The sequence below is a fragment of the Myotis yumanensis genome, unplaced genomic scaffold, assembly GCF_028538775.1.
Source record: "Myotis yumanensis isolate MYYU_CA2020_CCGP unplaced genomic scaffold, mMyoYum1.0.hap1 SCAF_10, whole genome shotgun sequence".
Classification (NCBI taxonomy): domain Eukaryota; kingdom Metazoa; phylum Chordata; class Mammalia; order Chiroptera; family Vespertilionidae; genus Myotis; species Myotis yumanensis.
The window spans coordinates 40,758,765-40,770,934 of NW_027223761.1; the positions used below are offsets into that span (position 1 = coordinate 40,758,765).

Sequence of the window (12,170 nt, forward strand, 5' to 3'; positions counted from 1 at the left end):
GTGATGCCACCCTCAGTCACGCTCAGGGTAGGGCCAATTGGGGGGTTGGGGCACCGCCCCCTGTCACACTCAAGGCAGGGTCCATGGGGAGGTTGCGGTGCCACCCCCTGTCACGCACAGAGCAGGGCCGATCAGGGGGTTGAGGAGCTCCCCCCTGTCACACACAGAGCAGGGCGGATCAAGGGGTTGGGGCACTGCACCCTGTCACACTCAGGGCAGGGCCAATGGGGAGGTTATGGCTCTACCCTGTCACACACAGAGCAAGGCCCCTGAAGGGGGGTTGGGGCGCCACCCTCTATTACCCACAGAGCAGGGCCGATCAGGGGGTTGGGGCACCGCCACTGTCACACTCGGGGAAGGGCCGATGGAGAGGTTATGGCTCTACCCTGTCACACACAGAGCAGGGCCCGTGGGGGTGGGGGAGGGGTTGGGGCGCTGCACCCTGTCACACACAGAGCAGGGCCGATCAGGGGGTTGGTGCGCTGCACCCTGTCAAACACAGAGCCACAGGGCAATCAGGGGATTGGGGAGCTGACCCCTATCAGGCATAGAGAGGGCTGATCAGGGGGTTGGGGCGCCTTCCCCTGTCATGAACAGAGCAGGGCGGATAGGGAGGTTGTGGCCCCACCCCCTGTCACACACAGAGCCGCAGGGCGATCAGGGGGTTTGGGTGCTGCTCCCTGTCACGCTGATCCCGGTGCCGGGAGCCTCACTGCTCCACTGATCCTGGTGCCGGGAGGCATATTACCTTTTTACTATATAGAATAGAGGCCTGGTGCACTGGTGGGGGCCGGCTGGTTTGCCCTGAAGGGTGTCCTGGATCAGGGTGGGGTCCCCACTGGGGTGCCTGGCCAGGCTGGCTGAGGGGCTGAGGGCTGTTTTCCGGCTGGGAGGTGACTAAAAGCTCCCAACCGCTCCTTGTTTTCTTTTCTTTCTTTTTTTTTTTTTTTATTCTGGGCCAGCTTTAGCTCTGAGGCCTCGCTGCTGAAAACATCGATACAATGTTGCGGTCCGGAGCTGACTGAAAGCCGGTTTCTGGGATTTTGTTTAGCTTCTATATTCGCAATATAGTACATAGTTGCTTAGAGTTGCGGCTGAGAGGCCGGCAAGTTAAGCGGGGAACGTTGGAGTCCGCAGTCACTGGAGCAAGCAAGCCTCATGTTCGCTTCCAGTTGCCTGGCTGCCAGCCGCCATCTTGGCTGACAGTTAATTTGCATAAGGATATGCTGATTAGCAAATGGGAAGGGTAGCGGTCGTATGCTAATTACCATGTTTCTCTTTTATTAGTGTAGATATAAAGAACCAGGGGCTGAAACAATCAAACGGATGACCAAACAGGATGAGAGAGGTGACAAGGCCAATGGGGGTTAGTGAGGGATGACCAAATGACTGAGCAGCAGGCCAGAGGGCGGGGAGGGGGGCAGGGGGGCTGTGAGGGGCAATCAAACTACTGAACAGCAGGGGAGGGGGTCCCTCAGTCCCATGCAGGGGCAACCAGGCCAGCAGGTATGGGCGCAGTGAGGGGTGACCAGGCCAGCAGGAGGGGCAGTGAGGGGCAACCAGGCCAGTGGGGGTGGCAGTGGGGGTGACCAGGCAGGCAGGGGGGCCATGAGTGGCAACCAAACAACTGAACAGCAGGCTGTGTGGGGTGACCAGGTCAGCAGGGGGGGGGCAGTGAGGAGCAATCAGGCTATCAGGGTGGGGCAGTTGGGGGCAACCAGGCCCTTGGGGGGGGAAGTTAGGGGCTATCAGGTCAGCAGGCAGAGGTGGTTAGGTGTGATCAGGTTGGCAAGGGGGCCAGTTAGGGGTAATCATGCAGGCAGGCAGGTGAGCAGTTAGGAGCCAGCAGTCACGGATTGCGAGAGGGATGTCCGACTGCCGGTTTAGGCCTGATTCCCAGGATTGGGACTAAACCGGCAGTCGGACATCCCCTGAGGGGTCCTGGATTGGAGAGGGTGCAGGCTGGGCTGAAGGAACACCCCCCCCCCCTCACCCCCCCCCCCCCCCCCCCCCGTGCATGAATTTCATCCACCAGGCCTCTATTTAAAGGAATGGTTGAAATGATGAATTATCTTTAACTTAGATAAAGAGGAATGCAAAGACACCTGGGCAATGAATGAATAGTGGAAAATTCACTTTCCTAGAGAGCTCGAGGTTGTTGAAGAATAAATTAGGAATAATGGAATAATACAATTGAATAGAACCAAAGTAAAATGTCTAACTGTGTGAGTATGAGGTTAGCTAATTTTGGATTATAGTATCTTCAAGATATGGCCTTGGAATTGGGTGGCTGACTTTCAGTAACAAAATAACATCATGCAGGATGTTGTGCTACTTGAGGAAAAGGTTTTGGATAAGTGAGTGACAGGTTGTTAAACTTGCTATAGCTAGATATGTGTTTTCAAAGAATCAAGAGAATTAGGAGGCCTGCGGAAAATATATATATATATATATATATTTTATTAATTAAGGTATTGCAAATTTTTCCTTATTCCCCCTTTTCCCCTCATCCCCTCAGTCCTGCCCTCACCCTCACCCTCACACCCTGTTGTCTGCATCCATTGCTTATGCTTATACTAGAGGCCCAGTGCATGAAATTCATGCACTGGGTGGAGCAGGGGGGGGGGGGGGTCCCTCAGCCCAGGCTGCCCCCTCTCACAGTCCAGGAACCCTCAGGGGATGTCCTACTGATGGCTTAGGCCTTCTCCCCATAGGGAACGGGCCTAAGCCACAGTCTGGCCTCCCTCTGCGGGAGGTGACCAGCTGATCAGGGGAAGACGCCGCCCCCATCACCCCACTGCTGCTGCCACTGCTGACCTCTGCAACTGCCAAGGTGTTTTCATCAACACGGGCTCGTCGCTTCACCATGAAAAAATGACAACTTTCTTTAGGCATTTTCAAGATGTCTCTTTCATAGGATATGACATTTCTTTTTTTTATTTTTTTATCCTCACTTGAAGATATGTTTCCATTGATTTTTAGAGAGTGTGGAAGAGAGAGGGAAAGACAGAGAGAAACATCAATGTGAGAGGCACACTTCAATTGGTTGCCTCCTGCATGAGCCCTGACCTGGGCACCAGCCAGGGAGAAGCCTGCAACCTAGGTACATGCCCTTGATTAGAATCAAATCTGGACCCTGCGGTCCACAAGCTGAGGCTCTATCCACTGAGCAAAACCAGCTAGGGCAGGATATGACATTTCTTAGCCCCTCCAGAAGTGGACCTTTGGTTTTTCCTCCAGGAGTGAGGTGGAAAAACCCTAGATCACCTTCTTGGATTCTTATTACCCAAGCAAGTGGTGTACTGCAAGCTTAGCCAATGAGCAGTCAGAAAAGGTGTTTCCTCTACAGGTCCTGAGCAGAGGCAGGACTGATACCGTGGCCGTGGGCTGCTGGGGGCCAGGCCCTCCTGCGGGTTTGTATCTCCGCTCCGGCCCCCTGCATGCTGTCCTCTCCGGCTCTGTGGCCAGGGGTGGACCGCCCTGTGTGTTGTTCTTTCCAGCTCCAGGCTGGCATCTGGCCCCAGCAGCTGCACCACAGGCCGCTAGGGCCAGGTGTGGGCTGCCCTGTCTGTTATTCTCTCAGGCTCCGGGCCCACATTTGGCCCCTCCTCCTGAGCTGGTCGTGACCATTATGGCGTCCCTGCCTAATTTGCATAATATATATATATATACATATATATATGTATATATGTATGTGTGTGTGTGTATATATATATATATATATATATATATATATATATATATATATGAATGCATACAAGTCTTTTGATTGATCTCTTCCCCTTACCCCTCCCCTCCCCTACTTTCCCTCTGAGGTTTGAGCATGTGATCAATGCTTCTCTGTCTCTAAATCTGTTTTTGTTCATCAGTTTATGTTGCTCATTATAATCCACAAATGAGTGAGATCATGTGATATTTATCTTTCTCTGACTGACTTATTTCACTTAGCATAATGCCCTCCAGCTCCATCCATGCTGTTGCAAATGGTAGGAGTTTCTTCCTTTTTACATCAGCGTAGTATTCCATTGTGTAGATGTGCCAAAGTTTTTTAATCCACTCAACTGCTGATGGGCACTAAGGCTGATTCCAAATCTTAGCTATTGTAAATTGTGCTGCTATGAACATAGAGGTGCATATATCCCTTCTGATTGGTGTTTCTAGTTTCTTGGGATATATTCCTAAAAGTGGGATCACTGGGTCAAATGGGAGTTCCATTTTTAGTTTTTTGAAAAAACTCCATACTGTTCTCCACGGTGGCTGCACCAATCTGCATTTCCACCAGCAGTGCACGAGGGTTCCTTTTTCTCCCCATCCTCTCCAGCACTTGTCATTTGTTGATTTATTGATGATAGCCATTTTGACAGGTGTGAGATGGTACCTCACTGTCATTTTGATTTGTATCTATCGGATGATTAGTGCCTTTGAGCATGTTTTCATATGTCTCTTGGCTTTCCTTATGTCCTCTTTTGAAAAGTATCTATTTAGGTCCATTGCCCATTTTTTATTGGTTTGTTTGTCTTCCTTTTGTTAAGTTGTATGAGTTCCCTATAAATATTGGAGATTAAACCCTTATCGGAGATATCATTGGCAAATATATTCTTCCATGCAGTGAGTTTTCTTGTTGTTTTGTTGATGGTTTCTTTTGCTGTGCAGAAGCTTTTTATTTTGATGTAGTCTCATTTGTTTATTTTCTCTTTAGTTTCCATTGTCTTAGGACAGTGATTGCGAACCTTTTGTGCTTGGCGTGTCAGCATTTTGAAAACCCTAACTTAACTCTGGTGCCGTGTCACATATAGAAATTTTTTGATATTTGCAACCATAGTAAAACAAAGACTTATATTTCTGATATTTATTTTATGTATTTAAATGCCATTTAACAAAGAAAAATCAACCAAAAATATGAGTTCGCGTGTCACCTCTGACATGCGTGTCATAGTTTCGCCATCACTGTCCTAGGAGCTGTGTCAGTGAAGGCATATATCTGAGATTTTGCTGCCTGTGGATTCCTCTAATATTTTTATGGTTTCCGGTCTTACATTTAAGTCCTTTGTCCAGTGTAAGTTTATTTTTGTGTATGGTGTAAGTTGGTGGTCTAGTTTCACTTTTTTGCATGCGTCTGAAAATATGTTTTAAAAAGAGGAAAATTTATTTATTTATGTACTTATATATTTAAAATCAGAGTGCCAAGAAGAGACATCTGAATATGACAACATGTTCATTAGGTGAGTTTCTTTTAATAGTACAAAGTATCTTTTGCTTCACTTGATATTTTTTAAGTTTAATTTTCCCTTTTCTGATTTTTACTATGCTAGGCTTCTTCCTTTATATTTATTTATTTTTATTAAATTTATTGGGGTGATAATAGTTAATCAGATGATATAATTTTCAAGTGTACATCTCTATGATACATAATCTGTATATTGTACTGTGTCCCCACCACCAAAAGTCAAGTAATCTTCTGTCATCATATATTTGGCCTCCTTTACCCTTTACCATTCCCCACCCCCTTCCTTCCAGTAACCACCATACTATTGTCTGTGTCTACAATTTGTTTTATATCCCACCTTTATATTTAAAATTGTCTGAAGTACACTTGTCTGTCTGTTTTAGATCTTTCCCAGGTGAGCAACATATAATCAGATTTTATTTTAAAAGACTTCAGTGTTAGGAAGTTCAAACAATCTATAATTGTAACCTAAGTGTTGTGCTTGATTTTATGCTGTTAATTTGTCACATATAGTCAGTTTTCTAAGTTTCCTTTATGTGAGTTAATTTTATATCACTTGCTATCAATATACCATGTACATTACAAAACTCCATAGAGAGTTTTGGTTATATGCACAGGAGTCTAGGACTCCTTACATTGGATCCTCAGCTCTACCATTTTCTTATGGTGTGACCTTTGGTAAGCTACTTAATATCTCTCTGCCTCAGTTTCTACATCTTTAAAACTGTATAAATGTTTTACCTATTTCATAGGGTTGTTAAGAGAATTATAGAAGTGATTTCATGTAGAGCCTTAGATTTGTGTACTATATTAAATGTTCTCAGGAACAATGAACTCTTGCTATGGAGGTTGCTTATTTATTTGCTTTTATCTTGACCTGGAATTTAGAATATATAAATTCTATATTTTTCCACTAGAGGTCACCTCAGTATTGATCAAAAGCACATTTGAACCAATTTCCTCATTAAGTCCTAAGTGTGGGCTGGAGGCTGAGCTGCATATCCTTTATGCTTACACCCACATATCTGCTGGTCTTCTAGGGAAACATAAAGAGTACAAGACTCCACTGTAGAGCTTATTAGTGTAGTGCCTGGGGCCTCACTCTGAAAAACAATATAAGACTATCTTGCAGTGGGACATTGAATAATTTTAATGGATGCACTGTGTTATTGATTTTCACACGTTCTGTCCTAGTTAATTTGTCAATCCTTATATAACCTTAATGGGTAGGAATTAGATGATCACATTTTTATAGAAAACTTGTCCAAAGTCTTTTATCTAGTAAGTGAGAGCATGGGCTCAAAACCTAGTGATGTGATAGGCACACATGCACACACAACTGCACACCCACAGGCACATCATCTCACGTGCAAATGCAAAACCTAAAATGCATTGACCCTGATGCAATGTTAGTGCACAATCATGGGCAGGATTTACATAAGCTTCTTTATACTCTTCCCTTGAGAGTCAGGGTCCCTCAGGCCCTCACTATCTACCTCTTCCCCATGTTGAGCAGTTACCAGAAAAAATAAATGAGCAGGGAATCACCTGCCCATCAGTCCCTTCCTCTCCTCTTCATTTATTTCTTTGTTTGGTGGCTCTGCCCCTCTTGTAGATCTTCTGTGTGCTGGTCAGCACAATCTTTCTTCTCTCTATTTGGCTCTATTGGAGATTAGGTGAGTCCTGGCTGTTCCAAGGGATGTTGTTTGGACTCAGATTTGGAGAGAAATGGGGAGGGAATGAAAAACTCTGTGTTTCACTTTCTAGGAGCCAGGAACTAAGTACTAAAGCTTTCTTTCTTGGGCAACTCCCAACTATAAGCCAAGGGCATGCTCTCCAGTACTTGTATATGCTCCATCAATGGGAATCAAAAGATTAGAATAAATGGACAATTATATAGTTGGGTTAAGAATTGCCATTGTAAGTTGTCAGGCAATATCTCTATCAAACATCTGACAAGGACTTGTAGCCCTAACTTAAGAGTGGAATTAAGTCTGTGGGTTTGTGTGTGCCCTGGGGTGCCCTTAGTTTTTATGCATCTGTCTATTTTGATTCTTTTTTTTTTCACTCTGTGGTTTAACTTCTAGTAATAATACTGATGATATAAAATATAATTTAATAAAAATAATTAAAAAATTATATTCTTATTATGTGCCAGGTACTACACTAAAATGTTTTTTTGGAGAGTGTCTTATTTTATCTTAATAATAACAGCAAAAATTAGAAATATTGGACCCTTTTTGAAAATGAGGAGCCCAAGGATCATATAGTTCAAGTAAGCTTGCCCAAGTTCCAAGTTCACACAGCTAGTCAATTATGGAACTGGTATTAAAGTGCCTACTGTTCTGGCTCCAGAACACATACTCTTTGCAAATATTTTATTAAGATACTGTGGGCAATTGTGTATGTGTGTCTATATCATAATAACATAATCACGTTTAATAAAAATAATACTAATTACTTCATATCATCTAATACCTACTTCATATTTAAATTTACTGAATTATACACTATTTTTCTTTTATACCTGGCTTATTTAATCAGAATCCAGTCAAGAATTGCATTTTCCTCATTTAAGCCCCATCTCTTTTTAATGTTATTGACTTATTGCAAAACCAGACTGTCGTGTAGATTGCCCCACATTGTGAATTTGTTGTAGAATGATAAACCTCAGATTATCTTTCTTTACGTGTGCCCATGTATGTTTGTATGTACTTTTGAATGACTGTATAAACATCTATTGCGTCTGAGTGCATAAAAATATAAAAGCTAGAGAAGACTTCTTCACATGTGTATAAAAGAAGGATGACCTCAGACAAGCTGGAAGAGCTATGATTCAAAGTATATAATTTTAGGGGGCTGATGCCATATGTTGTTGGAGTAAGTAAGGAGCCCAGAAGAGAGGTTTCAGCAATCCAATCAGATCTTGGCTGTTGGCAATAGATGAGCGTGGGAACCCAAATGGACAAGAGAGCCAACATGAAGCTAAATTGGAGAATTTTATCTAGTAAGTGAGAGCATGGACTCAAAACCTAGTGATGTGATAGGCACACATGCAAACACAACTGCAATCATGGTTTACCTGCCATTATTATGATAAAAGATACTCAGCAGATGGAGACTGGACTGCCTGGCCCACTGCCTGAACTCTGAGCTGTGTTCCCAGAACCTAAAACCTCTGAATTATGAAGACACAGTAGAGGAAGGTTTTGAGTTGCTGTAAGAAAAGTGTTTGTATTTATAGGTAAGGGACGGTCATAAAGAAAAGAAAAGAGCAACCTGTTCCTCATTTGGCAAAGCAGAAGACTGGAGAAATTAAGTATTGATCTGGGAGATGGAAGGTATGGTGAGCTGGACCTAAGAATGAGATTCAAAATAGTGGTAGAGATAAGCTTGAAGATGAGTTATGTCATTGTCAGATTTGGAATCTGAGGCATATGGCCATCATAAGCTTCCTCTTAGTTCTGATCTTGGGAACCTCTGGCCTTGCTGTACAGTTTGTTATCTGAAGATTATTAATAGTGTTCTATGTATTTGAGAAGGAAGCAGGTATTGGGGACTAGTCTTTAAAAGTAAAATTTTTCAAGTAAAGGTTTTGGGCAGTTGTTACATAGCAATGGAAGTGCCAAAATCCAAAATCTAATCATAGAATATTTTGATTACGATTTCATTGTTGTGTGTGTGCAGTGCATATGTGTCTGGTGTGATTTCATTGGTGTGTGTGTGTGTGTGTGCAGTGCATACGTATCTATGTATCTGGTGTGTGCGTGTGTGTGTGTGTGTGAGAGAGAGAGAGAGAGAGTGAGAAAGAGAGAGAGGAAGGGTTGTTTATGTTTGTGTAAGATAATGTAAGGTAAACATATGATGGTAAAATGTATGAGAGAATGTAAATATAGTTCAGAGTATATTTGGGGTTTTAAGTATTAAGTATGTGCCTGTATCTGAGAAAGCATGTGTACTGGAAGTCTATCGTCTATTTCAAGAATATGTATTGACAAGGAAACAATCCTTCTTTTGGCCAGCAATTTCGACTACTAGTGCCATTAAGTCCAAAAGATTAGATTGTTATACAGCTGTATAGCATATAGGGTTCTGGAAACTAATTTTTGATTTTTATTATTTTGCATGAGAAAGAGCAAGAGCTCACCAACCTCAGCTATAGAAAAATGTTTCTAATTTAAAACTGAGTTATAAGCTAGTCAGTGAAAGATAAATGCCACACAGATACAGTGAACAAATACAGACACAGAGGCAAAGAAGCATCGAACAGACTGTCAAACTACAGTGGGAAGGTAGGAGAGGGTTGGAGGGGGGGGGTAAGAGATTAACCAAAAGACTTGTATGCATGCATATAAGCATAACCAATGGACACAAGACACTGGGGGCGGGGGTGGTGAGGGCATGTGCTTGGGGGGGGGGGGGCGGGTCGGTGGGAGGTCAATGGGACAAAAACAAGACATATGTACTACTACTTGTAATACTTTAAACAATAAAATAAAAAGGCAAAAAATAAAAACAACAAAATGTTTACTTGTGACTTCTTAAGTATATATAATCACCACTTTACTAACTTTATAAAGAGATTTGTTTCTGAGAATGACTATTTTTATTTTATTTTGTTAAAAAATGCCACATTCCAAATAAGTGTTTTTTAAACCACTGGAAAAAACAACAACCCTGATTTGGAACTCAGCTGGTGTTTTTTAAGCTGACTTAGGTTTTTGAATGGCAATAAGGGGTTGTTGACCTTACAAACCTAAGAACCACAGTCACCAGGTAGTTATGAGTAATTGTCCTGAGGCAGAGATCGATATTCCACAATGACAGACAAGCAGATCTTAACCAATAATGTCCATAAAGTCATGCAAACTATGTTTAAATCAGCAGGAAGAAAGAGAAGATATTCTTTTTATGTAGAGCAATCATACATTCCAAATACATCTAAGACAATCATGGTTTACCTGCCATTATTATGATATAAACCTTTATTCATGTCAAACATTCCTATTTGGGATAATAAACTATATGATCAGTTTATCTTTAGGAATTGATAAATGATGAATGGTTGCAGGCGAGAGTGACCCAAGTGACTCTTAACTATCTTCTACCACCCTCTGTCCTCAGGATCCGGGACATCTTGATCTGTCATGATCACTTTCAACCTGAGCAGTTACAACCCAGGACCCTTCATCCTGGTGGGGATTCCAGGCCTGGAGCAATCCCATGTGTGGATTGGGATTCCCTTCTGTATCATCTATATCGTGGCTGTGGTGGGAAACTGCATCCTTCTCTACCTCATCGCTGTGGAGCGTAGCCTTCACCAACCCATGTTCTTCTTTCTCTCCATGCTGGCTATGACTGACCTCATGTTGTCCACAGCTGGTGTTCCTAAAACACTCAGTATCTTTTGGCTTGGGGCTCGAGAAATTACATTCCCAGGGTGCCTCACACAAATGTTCTTCCTCCACTATAGTTTTGTCCTGGATTCAGCCATCCTGATGACCATGGCATTTGATCGCTATGTGGCCATCTGTTCTCCCTTAAGATACACCACTATCTTGACCCCAAAGATGATCATCAAAATTTCTGTGAGCATCTCTTTTCGAAGCTTCTGTATCATCTTGCCAGTTGTATTCTTGCTCACACGCCTGCCTTTCTGTCGGACACGCATCATACCCCACACATACTGTGAACACATAGGTGTGGCCCGGCTGGCCTGTGCTGATATCTCCATCAACATCTGGTATGGCTTTTGTGTTCCCATCATGACAGTCATCTCAGATGTGATTCTCATTGCCATTTCTTACACTCTTATTCTCTGTGCTGTTTTTTGCCTCCCTTCCAGAGCTGCCCGGCAGAAGGCACTTGGTACCTGTGGTTCCCATGTCTGTGTCATCCTCATGTTTTATACACCTGCCTTTTTCTCCATCCTCGCTCATCGCTTTGGACATAATGTTTCACGTACTTTCCACATCATGTTTGCCAACCTCTATATAGTTATCCCACCTGCACTCAACCCCATTGTCTATGGAGTGAAGACCAAACAGATCAGAGATAAGTTCATACTTTTGTTTCCTACCAAAGGTATAGAATAATGCACAATAGAAAAGTTAGGATAAGTGTATAGTGTATTATTGTAGCAAGACTTATAAAAGCAAACACTATTGAAAGTAAGAACCACCTGCAGGCACTTTTGCATACCAAGAAAATGGTATGACCTCTATAGACGAGATGATTCTATGTAGAAAAATTACTTGATGAGTTGTTTGCTTGTGGAAATTTTACTAGATATGATCAGGAAAAAGGAGATGAAAATACAGATCTGAGTTATTCCAAATAAAAAAAAATTGAAAATTGAGACTTACAGTTTTGGAGAAAGAAAATGTGTTAAGTGAGACAGAGACACTGAAGAACAGAGACTAAAAGTAAAAATATCAATCAGAAATTTCTTATTTAGGGGATTAGTAGATGGATTTAGGATATTTATAATAATATTTTATTCTAATTAGTTTCCATGTTATACTTCATTGTAAATCCCTTTAACTGTCCCATCCCCCTGCACACAAAACATTTTCAGTACAATTATGCTATAAGCTATGACTTCTATCAGCAGTTTTGTAATGGAAATGAGAGAAGTAGTATATTTATCAATGCCAGGGGTATTGGCACTGGTGCTGGGAGAGGAGAGTAGCTTCCAGGCCCCAAGACACATTGGGGAAATGAGCTCCCCAGTTGGACATAAAATAGTTGGAGATCTAGGCAAAGAACTGGATTTGTCACCGAAACTGGTTTGGCTCAGTGGATAGAGCGTCGGCCTGCGGACTGAAGGGTCCCAGGTTTGATTCTGGTCAAGGGCATGTACCTGGGTTGCGGGCACATCCCCAGTGGGAGGTGTGCAGGAGGCAGCTGATCGATGTTTCTAACTCTCTATCTCTCCCTTCCT

At 42.8% G+C, this 12,170-nt stretch overlaps 1 protein-coding gene across 1 annotated transcript; it reads left to right on the forward strand.

Annotated features, from left to right (window-relative positions):
- Positions 1 to 10,374: 10,374 nt before the first annotated feature.
- Positions 10,375 to 11,322, forward strand: OR52H1 (olfactory receptor family 52 subfamily H member 1). The gene has a single exon (XM_070426741.1). It carries the CDS (start codon positions 10,375 to 10,377, stop codon positions 11,320 to 11,322), a length of 948 nt encoding a protein of 315 aa, XP_070282842.1.
- Positions 11,323 to 12,170: the final 848 nt, after the last annotated feature.